Source organism: Oncorhynchus mykiss, chromosome 19 (assembly GCF_013265735.2).
Source record: "Oncorhynchus mykiss isolate Arlee chromosome 19, USDA_OmykA_1.1, whole genome shotgun sequence".
NCBI classification, from domain to species: domain Eukaryota; kingdom Metazoa; phylum Chordata; class Actinopteri; order Salmoniformes; family Salmonidae; genus Oncorhynchus; species Oncorhynchus mykiss.
Window position 1 is genome coordinate 32,431,634 of NC_048583.1, and position 18,679 is coordinate 32,450,312.

At 41.0% G+C, this 18,679-nt stretch overlaps 1 protein-coding gene across 4 annotated transcripts in view; it reads left to right on the plus strand.

Moving 5' to 3' along the window:
* mipol1 (mirror-image polydactyly 1) overlaps positions 1–18,679 on the plus strand; it is a 97,583-nt gene that overhangs the window by 32,800 nt on the left and 46,104 nt on the right. For 2 of the 4 annotated variants that reach the window (XM_021573942.2, XM_021573945.2), the window contains exons 3-4: positions 10,331–10,418; positions 11,390–11,469. The exons of 1 other annotated variant lie outside the window; for it this stretch is intronic. In XM_021573942.2, coding sequence (XP_021429617.1) covers positions 10,331–10,418; positions 11,390–11,469 — 168 coding nt within the window. The remainder of the gene's footprint in view (positions 1–10,330; positions 10,419–11,389; positions 11,470–18,679) is intronic. One more of the 4 variants, XM_021573946.2, reaches the window with a different exon arrangement.

The following is an 18,679-nucleotide window of genomic DNA, read 5'->3' on the forward strand; positions in this document are numbered from 1 at the left end:
GTTGGACCATCCTTTCTAAAACGTAATAAGCGAAGTTAGACCTTTTTCAAGCCTATTGAAGTGCTCTAAACTGTGGGTGTGACTGACATATGTGTTTTCTGAACTAGCCTATTGAAGTGCTCTAAACTGTGGGTGTGACTGACATATATGTTTTCTGAACTAGCCTATTCCATTTATTGACAAATATATCAAGTCTCTCTTCAAATGCAAAAAGTTGCATTGTCCTTGGTTCGCTGCTAATCTTCAAAATAAATAGAATGGAAACAGGGAGCCATAGGCATAGACAGTCTGAACACCATAACAAATACGTTTGCCAAAAACCTTTTAGTACAATTTATTTGACTTAAATGAATATTTTCATCCATATTTTCCAAAACCTTTAGGCCTGTTACTCATTATTGTAGATCCTATTAATCCACAGATGTTGTGCTGGTAGTCCTCATTTGACAGTGTTCATCTTCATGACAGTGTGAAGTGTTTTTTTAAAAGTAGTTTGAATGATAAATGTTGTCCATTCATAGAGAAACCACCAGTGGTTATCAAGCATAGGGGATTGCAGCAGGACTGGTGGGGGACAAAAACAGGTAGTAGCTACTGCAGCAATCAAGAACTGCCCCAAGGCTGGTAGCCTATGCTTTTTCCTGTTACAGTAGAGGCTAGTACAGCTGAATAGGACAATTCCCAACAGTAAGCGCTCTATGTTAATTGAAACTGTTTTGACCTAGCGGCAGGTTCGTTGCGTTACTGATATGCAGATGTATCCTGCTCCAGCTCTGCTTGTCCTACAACATCCTAGTGCAGGAGGGTGGAGCCCAACGACTGGAGCAAGATGTAGCCCAACACAAATCCTGATATTAATATATAAAGAGCCTTAGAGGAAGGCGTGTCAGCTTGTCTGTGACCGGTACCTTGTCAAAAACTACACCTGGAGGCATTGTGGCTCACATTAATGTCAGCGCTGAGCCCCTGCAGGTACCCCATCAGACCCCAGCAGACACTGGTGGACATACACAGATAAAGAAAGCATACAAGGATGACAGGCAGATTCGCTCCTAGGTCCCAGCCTCTTGTGTTTCAACCTCTGTGAGACATGAAACCGTCACAGTGTCTCAATCAAGTCTAATCTGTCTTTAGGGGTTCATTTAATCTCTAGTTATTAACCTTTTCCTACAGAGCCTGTGTCTGCGAGCAGCGCTGAGCTCTCAGTTCTCAGATCCTACTCGCAGCCGTTCGTCATCACGAAGACAAATCCCTGATTCTCTTTAAAACAAGAAACACTTTGCTACGTGGGTCTGTCTGACTCACTTTAATGAGACTGACTCAGGCAGGTGGAACCATGGGTGTCAAATATCCTAACTTGTCTGAATCTTGGACATGCATATGCTTTGAGGATTATCACACGGTTCGTTCAGATGATTATGTGTCCATCCATAGTTAAGCAACAGTCAGAAATAATCAGAGTTGTTCCTACTTGTCAAAAAAAAACTTAACATGTTCTGCAAATGGAGCGAATTTGCTGTCTAATAAATATGGGTTATCAGAGACCAAAATAATTGTGCCTTTTTTCTAAGGGTGGTTCGGAAATGCTGCTTAGGCCTGCCCTATTTATTATGTATTATTATTAGTGTAAATTGAATAAATATGTGTTTGCCTTGACCACCGATAAGTGGATGTTCAATATGAAATCATAGCTCTGTAAGAATTTGAGAGTCTAACATTTCCCAGCGAAGTAGCTAGCTCTGTTCCAAGTCAAGTGGCCGTGCTACCATTACACTGGACTGAAACACATAGCATTCAGAAGACAGCTTTTTGAACTCACGTCTGGTATGTCTAATTCCTGTGTATCCATCTGTCTGCTGACTGCTTTTTCTCCCACCGGAGGATTCAAAGTGCAGCCTGCCTTCAAGCCCGGCGCCAAATAACAAACAATGTGAAGTTTCCTAGGGAGTTGAATTGGCTGTCTGAACAGGGAGAGAAGAGCTACAGTCCCAGAGAGCTTTGTTCTTAGCAGGTGGATCGACCTCTGCCCTAACCCTTACTCCCTCCTACTTCCCCCGCTCTTAGCATCAGTCTCCCAGGCAGGAAATGTAGTGTTTAAACCCATTGGGTCAGTGATACTAACAGCAGCTGGTAGCGGTGTGGAAGAAACCGTTTGGTCTCTAGTCTTCCCCCATCATTCACGACCCTCTGCGATGTTCCTCCAACACCCACCCACCCAGCCTCTCACTGACTCCCCCCTCCACCGGGGCAAGAGGCGCGCTATCGGAACGTTTGGGCTACCATGTGGGTCTGATTGAAGTCCTGAAATCCTTGGAATTGAGTGTGGTGTGGCCTAACAGGCCGCTCCGCTTCCTAAGTGGGTGGTCTCACTCTGAGCGGTAGGCAGGCACAGGGATTCTCAGCCTCTGTCCCTCTTTGTCTCCCTGTGTTGGTTTAGGGAATAGACACAGGGTGGGCACTGTTAAAACGGTGCCTGGGGTGATTATTCTGATCTGGGAGAGACCACAGCACATACACAGACTCACACACACATTGTTGTTGTACAGGTTTTGGATATTTTTGTGGTTCACTAAATGAAACATCTTAATTATTGAGTTATGTGTAATATAGCCTTAACCTTCCTTGTTGAAGGTAGCTTCTAAAATGAAGCATCTCTGGTGATGATGGATACCCTGTTGTAAACTTTAGCCAGCTGCGAGGAAGGGAATGGTGTCCAGTCCAATGCCTTGTTAAGGAATTTAAAATAATTCACCAGGAAATCAGCTATTGTTTAGTCTCTGCTCGGTCTCAATAACATTGCAGCAATGTTGTGCAAATGCTGCATTGCAAGTCCCCCTCAATTGTGATCACACACCTGATGACCGCCTATGAACCATAGAGCAAAACAAACAGGGCTGGCTTTGCACAAACGGTCACTGCTGTGACCCGCGCTCAAACATCAAGTGCTAATGAGGACCTCTTGGTTGTGCTGCTGCTGTCAGACCTGGGTTCAAATAGTATAGTTTTTCTTTCACATGCTTTAAGCTGTAGTTGATTGAGCTTGCCTGGAATACCAGGGGTGTTTGGACTCTTTGGGACTATCCCATTGGTTCCATTGTGCCAGGCTAGCTCAGTCAAGCAATTTGAAATGAAACCAATACTATTTGAACCCAGGTGTGATTGGTTGGTTGTGCTCAACCCACAGCCACATTCACCCCCCAGAGGAGCTCTGCAACGCACAATGGTGCTGTAAGGCAGTTTTGACAGCTAGGAAAATCTGTATTTAAATCCAACTTTTAATATTTTTGTAACCTAATCCCCACCTCCCTTCCTCCCCTTATCATTATTATTAGCTACTACAACTTATAGCAAGGCATCTTAGACACTGAAACCTTTTCCCTTTTCCTTTGGAAAGAATCCTGGAATGTTTGAGGCTGTTTCCCAAATGGCATCCTATTCCCTACACAGGGAATAGGGTGCCATTTTGGCTATGGTAGGGCTCTGGTCAAAAGTAGTGCACTGTGTAGAGTGTAGGGTGGCGTTTAGGACGCTGGCTGAGTGTTGATTCTAGAGCTGGGCCACTTGTCTCCTGCTGGTTGTTCTGAAGGACAGGTCGAAGCCAGAGCATCACTCATCCTTTACAAAAGCGCTTCATTTGGATTCCGTCCTAGCGCATAGCAAAGGTTCCTGTTTATAAGCATGTTAGTAGAGGGATTTTCTTAACAAAAGAAAACACCCCAGTATAAAGTCCTCCTTAACACTAAAATAATCATTGTGTGTGTACTTGTGTGTATTGTGAATCCTCACATTGAAATGTAGTGACTAATGGATTGTGGGGCTAAAAGCAGATGAAATAATAGTTGGACAAATTATGTTCATTGAGGGTACTACTAACTTAGTCCTGTAGTAGTGAGTAATTTAGTGCTGCCTAACAGTTGCATAAATAACTCCATTTACCCTAACCTGTGGATGTCACAATATTGCACCATGCAGGTATAGAGGGAAAGGTGAAAAGAAGGTAAGGATGTTAAACTGCCTGTCCATGCCCGGCCACGTCATGTGACCCTGAGTTGACTCCTGAATGCAGGCGGACCCACCCACCTATCCCTCCTCAGTAGTTTCTGTAGAGTGACTAATAACATGTCCGTTCTTGTGACACGCCACTCTTTACAAGTTTCACAAGCCTGTCAGTTACAATGAGGCTTTGTTTGGTGTTGTTACTATGACACAACATAACACTTTTGCACTTACAACCATATCATTACATATTAGAAGTATTTTGAGTCTCCTGACCCATCCTGAGTTTATTCCCATTGTTTGGCATCATTTATTCATTATCTTCATGAAAATATCAGGATTTTGATGGTCAATTTATCAATTATGTGAAACAAGCGTTCCAATAGAGAATGTGAAGGAAAAATGACGTTTTCATTTCCCAACAAGAACTAATGTAGCCAAATATGCCAGAACGTATTATCTACTTATGGATAAGCCGAGGTTGTCTGACACAGATTTAGTCTGTTCTGAAGTGCTAGTGTTAGGGTAAGGTAAGCAAGGAAAGACCAGGGATGAGTCCTAAATGCCACACTATCCCCTCTAAAGTCCACTACTTTTGACTTGAGCCTAATATACTCCCTAGTCGCAAGTGAATATGGTGCCATATGTAAAGCTAGTTTGTTGTGCTCTGGAATACAAACGGTTTAGAAATCCTGGCTAACTAGATCTAGACATTTTAGGTAGGGATCCAATGGAGTATGTCTGTCTTGCTGAGTGCTGATGAGTAGTTAGCCCTCTGGTTGATGCTTGATAGATCGTCATTATTCAGGCTTTACATTCCCAATAAAGCCTCTGCTAAACCCAAAGCATTGAATATATAATCACATGTGATCGCTGTAATTCAAATAAGCACATTGGATGATGTGAGTGACAATAATTAGAAATCTGATTATCTGCACTGTATTTGCACTCTTGTTAGCTTAGCTGATAAGATTTGTCTTCCTCATTCGTCCAACAGTATTAAGAATTTAAACAAGTCCTTTATAGTGACTAAGGCCAGACACACTATGATGGGTTTGTGTTATCATGTACTTTTAGCCAAGCTCGATTCACTGTGTAAATGGTGTGTTTGGATAAATGCTATTAGACAGCGTTCACATTGATTCAAATGCAATCGCTTTGGAATTTTACCTCAGACATTAATCTTGGCTTTTTCATCACTGGTTGTCAGTGCTCCCGAGTGGTGCAGGGGTCTAACGCACTGCATCTCAGTGCTAGAGGCGTCACTACAGACCCTGGTTCGATTCCAGGCTGTATCACAACCGGCCTGTGATTGGGAGTCCCATAGGGTGGCGCACAATTGGCCCAACGTCTCAAAAAAATCCTGTATCCTTTTCCTAGGCCTACATACTGAGGCTATGCATCATTTTTCATAAAGCCCTTGTGAAAACAGGTTCACTATTTCTCATAGTCACTTTATGTGCAGAGGCTTTAGGATCACCTTTACATTTTCAACCAGGGATACAATGCAGTAAGTACAATCAGACAGAGCGATGCCTTTTTCTCTCCTGAGTGTGAGATAAGATATTCAGGGGCTGATCTAGCAGTCTGCAGCAGGGTTTCGTGCTCTAAGCTATTCACTCTACACAGCTGTCACACCTACAAGGAATTGGGAAGGGTGGGCTTGCTTCCTTGGCTCCCCCCAAGCCTCCCGGCTCCCAGATTTTTCTCGACAAAAATTAGCTGGATCTTTGTGAAAATGAGGCACTCATCCTGGCTGATTCTGCAGGTCATTCCCCCCCCCCTAATGCTGGAGGATCAGCGCTTCCTGTCCTGTTGACAGACTGCCACCCAGACTGGATCCATCCTGCGGAGGATCTGCAGTGGTGCGGCTTTCACCATACATTCCCCAGGGCTCAATTCAATTATCACTATCACTGAGGCTGAGCCTCCGATAGATAGAGATCTCGTGGTCCAATATCCTTCCTCTCAGGGCTCCCAGTCTACCATCAGAGAGGCACTAAGCCCAGGTATAGTCCTAATCAGGGTGTAGGCACACATTCACACACCTTGATTAGTGAGGTGGTTTAATAGGGCAGCTCTACTGGGTGGATGTAAACTATTTGACCAAAAGTTTTACTTTCCAATAGTCTTTCACTTTGACGTAGCAGTATAAGTTTGAGGGGGGGAAAAGTTCTGTAAGAGTGATGAGACGCAGGTTCATCATGAGGTGACCTCTCTCTGCCTGCACCGTGGTAGTGGTGTTGTCTGAGGTTTACCTTTGTCAACTTAGCACATTGTTTTGGCAACAAAAAATGCATTGTCTCCTGAAAGGTGGCGTCACTTGTACACAGCACTAGTACCTCAAACAAAGTTATGCTGTCTGACGTAAGACAATGACGAAAATGTCATTCGCTCGGCAATCACGAGTTCTCTTAGAAGTTGTAGCCACACGTCTATCTAGCTTTAGAACGTAGTTATGTATTAATGTATATCACTTGAAAGTGAACAAATGTAACTAGCTATGTCACCGTTTCAGGCAGGACACTGGCGGCTGTGAAACGACCTCAACAGAAAGCTCTGCATCACTCGTCGTGGTCGGCCATTGTGTGTTCCCTCTTTGTTCGCCTCTCACACACCTCCTGCTCTCTCTTTGCCCTCCATTTATCTTGTGGGAATGGTTAATATTACACACAGATCAATGTTTGTCCCTTCAGAGGTCCTCAAGTTGAGTGTTTTTTTTTTTACCAGTCTATTCAGCATTTTGTCAGCTTTGACGGTGGATGAACTATGAAATGGAAAGGTGCTAAGGTCAGTTACCGCATAAAGGCTGAAATGTGCCCTGGCTGGCTCGGTGCTTCATTGTCCATACCTATTAATGTCATGGAATTCCACCCTGTACTCGCCTCTCTTTAAAAGACCCTTTACAAATGACCTGTTCACTTTCTTTTAAGAATAGCCCCATGTCCAAATATGTATCACTGGCATGTAGACCTATGTTTGAACCCTTTGTGGAAGTTTTGAGTGAAATGTTGTTGAAAGTTTGAGAAAAGATCTTTGCCATCATTTGGATTAATGACTTAAACCCCCCAATAATTGTCTAACTTTGTTGTTCTAAAAAGGTTCTTATTTTATCGGCACATTAGGCTTATGTCTCCTGATAGTTTCAGAAAGAATTGGTTAGCTTTCACTTATTTCTTTATGGTAAACATAAAACTTGTACAGTATTTGAAAAACAAGTGATTCCATACCAGTTTATTCAAATGAGAAATTGGTTGCATTTCTTGTATTTTTAGCAAGAATAATACATGTAAACTATATAACCACACAGTTATTGCAATAGTCAAATCAATAAACAACATAAATGAAAGTGTAATACATTTAATAAAACAATTCCACATGCCATAGATGGGCCTTTTGTGGAGCAAAATAGGAAGAATGTATCCAAATCTTTTCATCCCAGGGAAGTCAAGTCCATCACCTGCCTTGGAACAGGCAGCCCATGACAATCAACTGTCTCAGCAGGTGCCTTCTCTGGGTGTTAGTGTTCCATGCCATATAAGATGTATGTTTACCTAACCACCTACTACATTCTCCATCCATCTGCATTTTACTGGACCAAAAACCATAAGCACGCCGCTGCACAATTAAACCTGCTTTAAGTTCCTCTCCAGATTAATGTCTGTATCAAAATTCATAAAGAATAGTGGGAAGATTTGAAGCCTGAGCTAGAGGATTCACAGGGATTTTGTATGAAGCCCATTTAATCAGGATAACACTGTTATTAATATTCATCAAGTCAGCTGGAATACAAATGACTGTGGAATCTGGAAACTTTTGCCGGGGAAAATGTATTAAATGCAGCTTAAAAAATTAATGGAATTTTGTTTATATTAGGGGGTGAGTGGGGGGAATGCAAAACCCGGTATTGGTTGACTGAGATTGGGCTTAGATATTTCTTTTTGAAGAATTCCATCTTTGACAGACTTCAAAGGCTTTTTCAATGAATGCGATGCATGAATGGTCATTTAAAAGGATTTAAAGACATTACGCTGCAATAATTGTACATGAATAATAAGTAGCCCACAGAGGCAATTAGCTCAAAGTCTACAAGGCAAGAATATGAAGATCACAGAAAGACAGGAAAGGACAAAAGAAAATGAGAAAAGTTTGAAATGCCGGATAAAGCCGGTTTCATCATTTAAAGGCTATTGTCATGGATTTTAAACCAGCGCTCTTTCACCATTGTTTCAATTGCAGGCATCTGTTTGTCTCTTAAACGTCACTGAATTGAACCACTAGTATATGAATTCTAATCCAATTCATGAATCGGGATAGCTTACAATTTGAGTTAGGGTTCTCTTTAAGCACCCAATTATGTTCTGTTGACCATGCCAGGCACTTGTAACATGATTGATCAACATGCATACTATTTCTGAAATACATTTTTAAAAAGTGCCCAACCTTGCTTGTGGGAAATAATGACCTTGGCAAAGAATGACCATAATATAACTGTGAATCATGATTGGATTGATTGGTTCACATTTATTCATTGATAGGCAGGTCTTTGTATCTCCCACATAACCTCCTCCAAGTGCAACATTAAGCTTTAAAAGAGCAACTCCCAGACTCTCATCTCGTGGTGCAAAACTTTCCTATGAAAGGATAGAAGTAAAGTCTCTTTTTGGGGGCGGAATGGATTATTAGATCATATTTCATTAAGGCTTTGTTTGGTGATTCACTGTGTGGAAACCCACGTCAATCAATGATTCAAGTTCGTATTTTGTCGAGCTGCGCCCTTTGCCGTTCCAATCCCATCTCGGGTTCCTTCATCCCCCCCCAACCAAAATGATGAGAACATCAAAAGGTCAGGTTTGTATGCTCTGTTTTTCTGCTTCTCCTTTATCAAAGCTACTTTCTCATGTTCATGTTAAAGGATTACCAATCTCCTGAGCCATACCTACCACTGCTACCAGTCGTACCGGCTCAAAAGTCCCTCTCCTTCTACCAAATCCTCCCCCAAAAGACTAGCTTTTGCCCAGAGTCTATCACTGGGATTAATGGAGCCCTGTTGTTTCTCCCACAAAAAGCCAGTTGTCCGTTCACGCCTCACCGTGTCAGAGCTGAATAGCGTGTGAGCAGTGTGTGAGCAGTGTGTGAGCAGTGTGTGCTGGCTTACAACACAGGGATAACGTTCCACTGGCATCTGCCCTAGAGGTCACCCACCCGCCAAGCACCCAACCTCCCAAGAGCTTTCTCTTTTTCCCACTTCTTTTTTGTTCACTCAATCACTCTTTCTCCCTCCTCTCCTGGATCTGTCTCTAGGTCTCCTTCTTCACCTAAACTCTCAGTGGTTGTGGACCCACAAACTCATATGCCTTGTTATATCTGTCTTTCAACAACCCTAGCCCTCTTCTAGAAACAATGTTTGGGCCATCCGTATACCCTAAAGAGAAGGATAGAGACACTTTCTGGAGATTCTAAAGTGATTTGTATATCTATCAATATCTATATGGTTCGTACAATAGAAACCACTTTGTGCCTCTTTGCCCCACCTTCAGAATGCTAGCCCAGCTCTCATGCTGCATCTGGAAGGATTCTGTTGAAATCGCTTACTGCAGTGAGTGTATTCTAATTGTCTTTTGTCTTAGCCCCGTCACCACTAGATGGTAGCCCTCTTCTACAGTAGACACACACACACACACACACACACACACACACACTATCTAAGAGCAACAGGCTCCCTTCCTGCTCCCTCCCCCAAACAGTGAATGTCAATGGTTCCCTTAATTGCTTCCAGTCAGTGTATTTGTTGCTTGCTTATGAATTAACTTGCAGTTATCGGAACCAATTTAACAGCCATCCTTTAATTACACCTGAGTAGAGGCTGAACTTTAATTGGTGGGGCTTCCTAACGAGCAAGGAGGATCTGATACGGGGCTTGAGCAGTATTAAATGACTGTTTACTTTCCTGATAACTAAAAGCATTAAATGATATCTGCGTGATGGGATTATGATTTGTTAATTGCCGGCATACATTAGTGCCTTGATAAACTGTTAGTTAGAGCAATGGTACGCAGTGGAGAGATAGGGGGTAGATGATGAGATGACTTAAATAAAGCACCATTTCACTCTGCAAATGAAAGATGTCGGTCTTGTTTTGCTATACTCAGGGAGGTTATTAAAGATCCTCTCTCTGCAGCAGTGGTACCCCTGAGATCATATTGACAGGCTATAATTAATACTAACCTTTCCTCTAGGCTAATGTACTGTAAAGTGTATGCTTCGGTGCCTCCAACGAAATGCCTTTTTCCTGATTTCAAATGAATCATATCCATTTCTATATTATTTTCAGCTAATCCTAAAGTCAATGAGGAGCTGAAACAAAGACTGCCCTCCCCAGTAAGGCACCAACGCTCAGAGACCACGCTGCCACAACTTGGGTAAAGATGCCGTCGTATTATTCTCCTCCGCTCATATGTACTGACATTGTTTGGGTATGGCTTTTCACCCACGTGACAAAAAAACGTTTGTTATAATATTACGGGATGTTTATCAGTGTTACTGTGACGACTCGCTGCAATAATGACTTCTTCTTTGTCGACTTGTGTGTTCTAAATCCTGAGCGAATGTTGGCTACAAAGGCTAAAAATACAAGCTCGTAGTCTTCTAGTTTGTTCATCCTCAGTTGAATGCGAAAACTAAATTGGATACGAATACAATTAGCTACTGTACGGGGAGTGTGTACACTGTACACTATGTCAATGTGTTAGGTACCTTTGTTCCCGCATTGTCGATTGTGTTAACATGATTTTCGTTGCACCCTTGTCTTCAAAGAGCATTTTATTTCTCTCAACAACGCCCTCTTTCAGACACAATGCTGTTTGTAAATGTCCACAAAAAGATTAGAAATAGCTACCACATCCTGTAAAAAGGATGCTATGAGACTTTTCCCAGTTTAAAGATGGTTAAGACTTGCTTGCCGTAGCTTACAGGCTTAGCACTGGGAAGGTCATGCTGCTGTGACAGTGTTGACAGTGATGAGCTCTCTTTTCCCTGACCCCACGACTCACCTGTCAAGTCCTTGCTTGCGTCTCAAAGGGCACCCTATTCCCTATATAGTGCACTACTTTTGACCGGAGCCCTATGTAGGTAGGGCGCCGTTTGGAACGCGGCCCATGTTAGCTACAGCAGTGGCCCACTTGAACATCTGAGCTCAGGCCATGCTCAGCTATAAATTCTACCATACCCATCCATGCACTGCAATATTAATGGATATTAGCAGTAGATTCAAAATCATTTTGAATTCATTTGAGTACATTTTGAATTGTTTCATTTGAATTCTTCATCTAAGTTTCTTCATAATTTCACCTTTCGTTCCATCAGTTGAAGTTTTTATTTTGCTTTATTTCAGAAGTACTGACTTGGGAGCCATTTTGGGCACAACATCAAATCAACTTGTACTAGAGGTACCTGACAAAGACTGGCCACAAGGTATCTGACCTTTTTTTAAATTCTTCTTCCTATCATTCAAGACACAAAATATAGCATTTTGTAAATGGATGTCTTTCTTCAGTGCTTGAGCGCTACGCTGGCTGTATGTACAGTGGGGCAAAAAAGTATTTAGTCAGCCACCAATTGTTTTAAGTTCTCCCACTTAAAAAGATGAGAGAGGCCTGTAATTTTCATCATAGGTACACTTCAACTATGACAGACAAAATGAGAAAAACAAATCCAGAAAATCACATTGTAGGATTTTTAATGAATTTATTTGCAAATTATGGTGGAAAATAAGTATTTGGTCAATAACAAAAGTTTATCTCAATACTTTGTTATATACTCTTTGATGGCAATGACAGAGGTCAAACGTTTTCTGTAAGTCTTCACAAGGCTTTCACACACTGTTGCTGGTATTTTGGCACATTCCTCCATGCAGATCTCCTCTAGAGCAGTCATGTTTTGGGGCTGGTGCTGGGCAACACGGACTTTCAACTCCCTCCAAAGATTTTCTATGGGGTTGAGATCTGGAGACTGGCTAGGCCACTCCAGGACCTTGAAATGCTTCTTACGAAGCCACTCCTTCGTTGCCCGGGCGGTGTGTTTGGGATCATTGTCATGCTGAAAGACCCAGCCACGTTTCATCTTCAATGCCCTTGCTGATGGAAGGAATCTCACGATACATGGCCCCATTCTTTCCTTTACACGGATCAGTCGTCCTGGTCCCTTTGCAGAAAAACAGCCCCAAAGCACGATGTTTCCACCCCCATGCTTCACAGTAGGTATGGTGTTCTTTGGATGCAACTCAGCATTCTTTGTCCTCCAAACACGACGAGTTGAGTTTTTACCAAAAAGTTATATTGTGGTTTCATCTGACCATATGACATTCTCCCAATCTTCTTCTGGATCATCCAAATGCTCTCTAGCAAACTTCAGACGGGCCTGGACATGTACTGGCTTAAGCAGGGGTAGGTACTGCAGGATTTGAGTCCCTGGCGGCGTAGTGTGTTACTGATGGTAGGCTTTGTTACTTTGGTCCCAGCTCTCTGCAGGTCATTCACTAGGTCCCCCCGTGTGGTTCTGGGATTTTTACTCACCGTTCTTGTGATCATTTTGACCCCACGGGGTGAGATCTTGCTTGGAGCCCCAGATCGAGGGAGATTATCAGTGGTCTTGTATGTCTTCCATTTCCTAATAATTGCTCCCACAGTTGATTTCTTCAAACAAAGCTGCTTACCTATTGCAGATTCAGTCTTCCCAGCCTGGTGCAGGTCTACAATTTTGTTTCTGGTGTCCTTTGACAGCTCTTTGGTCTTGGCCATAGTGGAGTTTGGAGTGTGACTGTTTGAGGTTGTGGACAGGTGTCTTTTATAAGGATAACAAGTTCAAACAGGTGCCATTAATACAGGTAACGAGTGGAGGACAGAGGAGCCTCTTAAAGAAGAAGTTACAGGTCTGTGAGAGCCAGAAATCTTGCTTGTTTGTAGGGTGACCAAATACTTATTTTCCACCATAATTTGCAAATAAATTCATAAAAAATCCTACAATGTGATTTTCTGGATTTTTTTTCTCATTTTGTCTGTCATAGTTGAAGTGATGAAAATGACAGGCCTATCTCATCTTTTTAAGTGGGAGAACTTGCACAATTGGTGGCTGACTAAATATTTTTTTGCCCCACTGTATCTGTGTTTGTAATTGCACATTATATAAATATTTTGTTCACTTCAGTATTTGGAAACCTGTGTAAATGACTGCAGATTTCAGAGCCTGGGTGTTCCTGCCTGTTTACCCACTTGCTTTAGTTTCAATGCTGTTCCATGCGATACATAAACATTTATTTACAAGTGTAAATCACTTCCAGCTAGGGTGTCACTTTGCCATCTAATAACCATTACCTAGACCGTCCGAAGTCATATGGCACTGCCACTATTTAGATAAACTGGTTGGAATGACAATGAGCGATAAACAGAGTATTTACCCATTGATTTATATGTACACTAGATGACTGACAGGGGGGTGCTGTTTTGAAGCCACCGCGCCTCCATCTTGGCACTCCCCCACCGTTGTAAATAAAATATTTTGGAAGCTATAGAAATGCATTTACTAATGTCTACATTTGTTATGCCACATGTAATTTATTACATACACCTTAATGCATACTTTAAATTATATTATGTAAGCTAAAGATAACATTTTAAAAAATATTTTTTTAAATTCCTTAAAGTTAAACATTTTTAAGTGCTAATGTAAACAATGGTTAAATAAATGTTCATTTGTCCTTGAAACATTTCATTGAAAGACTGTAGAATTCCATTCATTCCTATGGAGGACTGATACTTCTGGGGAGTGCCAATATGGCCGACCGATGGCTTCAAAGCCTCTCATTGGCCAATACATAGCATCAGCATTCCAGGGTTTATATACGTCATTGGTATTTACCCACCCTTCACCAAACACTCCTGATATGTAAATGTATTCAGCTCCTCTGCTCAAATATACATTTGGGCTGTAGCTAAAACACTTAGTCTTGCTAGCCAAACAGCTATTAATGACATGGCCTGTACGATTATTAAAAGATGGCAAGCAGAGTGGTGTTTCCTGTGGTATCAGGAGCGAGCCGGAAAGGAACTCCAAAAGGAGACGTTTTTACAAGCAAAGGCTGCTGGCCCTACTCATCATGGGTACATATACTTCTTCCTAAATGTCCTCCCATACTTGTTGGTGTGTGCTATCGGCCTCCTAAGCATAATAATGTATATGATTTACTTGAATCGAATTGCTGTGATCACAATGTATTTGCTGATAGGGAATGTTTTCTGCTTGGCGATTTTAATACCAATGTGCACTTATCACCCAAGAAAAGTTAAATGCCCTGTACAACTTTGATCAGTTATTTGGACTAAAACAACTGATTGTTGAGCCAAACCCAGGTGTGAATTGACAGTAAATCAACTTTGGATTTGATTATTCTATCAGATCAAGAGAAAGTCTGTCAGTCAGGAATCTTAAATATTGGTTTTAGTGGTCATATGGTAAAGTACTGTACCCGTAAGAAATCAAAGATCCTACTTGAGCCAGGTAATAACCACATGAAGGTACGGTCTATGAAAGGAACGTTTTGTAGAAGTACTTGGAATTTTGGATTGGTCTCATGTACTAAACTGTGATGATGTTGATCAAACTTGGTATCTTTTTAAAGATATTTTTCTGTCTGCACTCGACTCTCTGGCTCCAGTGAAACAAATTCAAATCAAACAGCGGTCAGGGAAATGGATCACTTCCGAGATCTTAGACCTCATACGGGAACGGGATCGCTACCTGGCCAAATTCAGAAGGACAAGTCTACAACACGATTATTATGGTTATATTAACTGTAGAAACCAGCAAAATGGATAAGGACAAATCCCAACAATACAAATCAAATTATATTGGTCATATACACATGGTTAACAGATGTTATTGCGAGTGTAGCAAAGTGCTTGTGCTTCTAGTTCTGACAGTGCAGCAATATCTAAGTAATACCTAACAATTCCACAACAAATACCTAATACACACAAATCTAAGTAAAGGAATGGAATAAGAATATATAAATATATGGATGAGCAATGTCAGAGCGGCATAGGCTAAGATGCAATAGATAGTATAGAATACAGTATAAACATCAGATGAGTAATGCAAGATATGTAAACATTATTAAAGTGGCATTATTAAAGTACATAGACACTGTTAATGAGAACTTACACCAGCCTCGTAAACGGTGGAACATGTTAAAGGACATTGGCTCATAAACTCCCCATAAGGTAAAATCTTGTAGTATTGGCCTGGATATTGATGATGTTTTCCATGACCAGGAAAAGGTTGCAAATCATTTTAACACATTTTTTACCACTATAGCCTCATCTCTGATTAAGAAGTTACCGACCTGTTCTGGACACTATGGCCAGTCTTTCATTTAACAACTTTTACCATAGCAAAGGTATCACAAATGATTTGTTGGAGCTGTGCATGGTAACAGAGGACTACTATGCTTATTGAGCACAAACAAAGCAACTGGGCTGGATAACCTTCCTGCAAGATTCATAAAGGAGAGCCTTCCTGCAAGATTCATAAAGGATGGTGCTTGTGTCACTGCTAAAATTATAACGCATCTTGTGACCCTATATTGGAAACTACAGGCCTGTGTCGATGCTCAGCACCTTATCCAAAGTTGTTGAGAGATTAGTTTTTAATCAACTTGAAGGATACCTTCTCGAGCACAAACTTCTTTATGAACTCCAATCTGGCTTTAGAACAGCTCATTCCACGGATACTTGCCTTATCCACCTTTTTGACCACATCAAGCAGGAAAGTGAGATGGGGAAATATACAGGTTGCAGAAAGCTTTTGACACTGTGGACCATGATATTCCCCTGATGAAACTGAAATGCATGGGTCTAAATGATGTAACAGTGAATTGGTTTGGGTCTTATCTGACCAACAGAACACAAGTATGTAATGTTAGTGATGTTCTGTCAGAGTCCAAAGAAATATCCTCTGGAGTACCACAAGGATCAATTTTAGGGCCTCTCTTATTTCTTATCTACGTTAATGATTTGCCAGATACAGTAAAGCGCAAACTCCTGCTTTATGCTGATGATTCAGCCATGCTGGTATCACGGAAGGATGCAGTTTACATAGAGGAGACCCTGAGTAAGGAATTGCATTTTGTTAGAGATTGGTTAACTGACAACAAATTGTCGCTACATTTGGGAGAAAAACTGAATCGTAGATTGCTTTAGGGCTGACAAGATAAAGGAAAACTGTGCAGGCAAGGAGATTGAATCTAAAACAAGTGTAACTTATCTTTGTGTGTCCCTAGATCAATCCCTTTCTGGAAACCTGATTGCTGCTAAAATTCTTTCTAAAATGGCGAACAAATAGAGATGTTTATATCTGTATCTACACTAGATATTTTAAGTTGTGTAAAGTACTTAAGTAAAAATACTTGAAAGTACTACTTAATTAGTTTATACTTTTAATATTTGTATTTTTGACATCTTTTACTTTTCACTCGATACATTTTCCTTGACACCCAAAAGTAGTCGTTACATTTTAAATGCTTAGCAAGACAGGAAAATGGTCTAATTCACACACTTATCAACATCCCTGGTCATCCCTATTGCCTCTGATCTGGCGGACTCACTAAACAAAAATGCTTTGTTTGTAAATTATGTCTGAGTGTTGGAGTTTGCCCCTGGCTATCCATTAAAAAAAAAAAATGTAACAAGAAAATGGTACCATATGATTTGCTTAATATAAGGAATTTGAAATGATTTATACTTTTACTTTTGATACTTAAGTATTTTTTAGCAATTACATTTACTTTTAATACATAAGAATATTTAAAACCAAACACTTTTGGACTTTTACTCAAGTAATATTGTACTGGGCGACTTTTACTTGAGTCATTTTCTATTAAGGTATCTTTACTTTTACTCAAGTATGACAATTGGGTACTTTTTCCACCACTGTATTTTAACATCAAAGTTAAGAAACTGCTTGTCTCAACCTTGATTCAGTGTCATTTTGATTATGCATGCTCTGCTTGGTATAGCGGGCTATCAGAAAAGCTGATGCAGGTCATGCAAAATAATGTTATCAGGCATATGCTGAATGTCTCCCCTAGGACCCACATTGGGGTACAGGAGTTCCGGGAGGTGGGCGTGTTGCCTTTGGAGTCCAGAGTGGACCAACTTAAACTTAATCATATGTTTGACATCTTAAATGATTGTGCTCCAGGTTATATGAAAAACCACATTGTTATGGTCTATAACCAACACAGTTACAATACCAGAGCTAGTGTTAGGTCTTGTAAAATCCCAAGAGTAAACAGTACTGCGAGGAGCACGTTTTTCTATACAGGGATTTGTCTATGGAGTAGCTTCCCCCTGGGGATCAAGCAAAGAAAAAGTAGAAATGGTTTTAATTTGGACACGGTTGTCTAAGTAAGAGAAACCGTTCCACTGCCCCTTGTGCCCCCTACTGCCAGTCAGGTGTATTCATTTGAAGGATCGGTATGATGTGTAATGAATAGATTGTTTGAAATGAATATGGTTGATTTTTAAGGTTAGGGAGAAGTGCTGTGAAAAGTGTCACTTTTTAGGATGTCAATATGAATGAATGTATTTATGGTTGTTTGTCATTTTCTCTTGTATTATAATCATTATATGTGCTATTGTTTTTACCATCGAGGACCAATTTGGAGACGAGCGTTGTAATGAATACTTTTAAGTGATATCCTCTGGGTCCACATTATACATTTTGTTGTATATGCCTGTTACACCAAATAAATTCAATTCAATGTGTCTTCTTGACTTTTACACTATTTACCACATAAAACGTCACATCTATCCTTGCAGCCCCAGTCTTTGAGTAGATTTTTCTCATCCTTGAAAGGAGAATCTCCCTCAGTTTTTCCCCATAGGAAACAGCCAACAGCCCATCCACTGTCAGATTAAACAACACCAGCTCTCACCATTGGGAAATGCCATACTTTGTGGAGGCAGTTGTCTTTGTGGGGACCCGTCACGACAATAATGTTTTTTTTAAAAGTGGTAACCCAGGTTTAGGAACAATGTGTCCCATATTTTCAGTGTGACAAAGGGGGCTATATAAGCGCGTTTGGTGTTATTCATGTTTGAATGTACTGTTTGCATTGGTGAGTCTTAAAGAGAATACTAATAATTGTCTGCAACAATCCAGAGAGGAGGACCCTGGCAACAACGATACGAGGAGGCGGCAGACCTCCCTGATCTCCACTTCAAAACCTGACCTTTTGCAAAATAATTGTCACCGCTAAGCTGGAGCTTCTTTTGGACATAGTGGGGCAATTCTGCTCATGGGCTTCTCCATCACAACACATTTATTAACACAACAGACTGCTGCTTTAAAAAAGAAAAACGTCTGATGTTCTTTAAACCAGCTCATGTTTGAATTCTACCACATTTGAATTGCATTGATGTTTTATTCCTTAAAATATTTTTCGTAATCATAAAGAGGAGTCATTTTTCATGTGACGCTTGAACGAGGAGGTCAAGTTGGAACTTGGAAGGCAATCATACTTTAAAGTACTGACGGGAGGTTCGGCTCTTTTTACTATCTCGGATCTTTTCGACTCTTTCAGTCAAAAGAACGACTCTTTCGACTTATTTCGTTCATTTGATTCAGT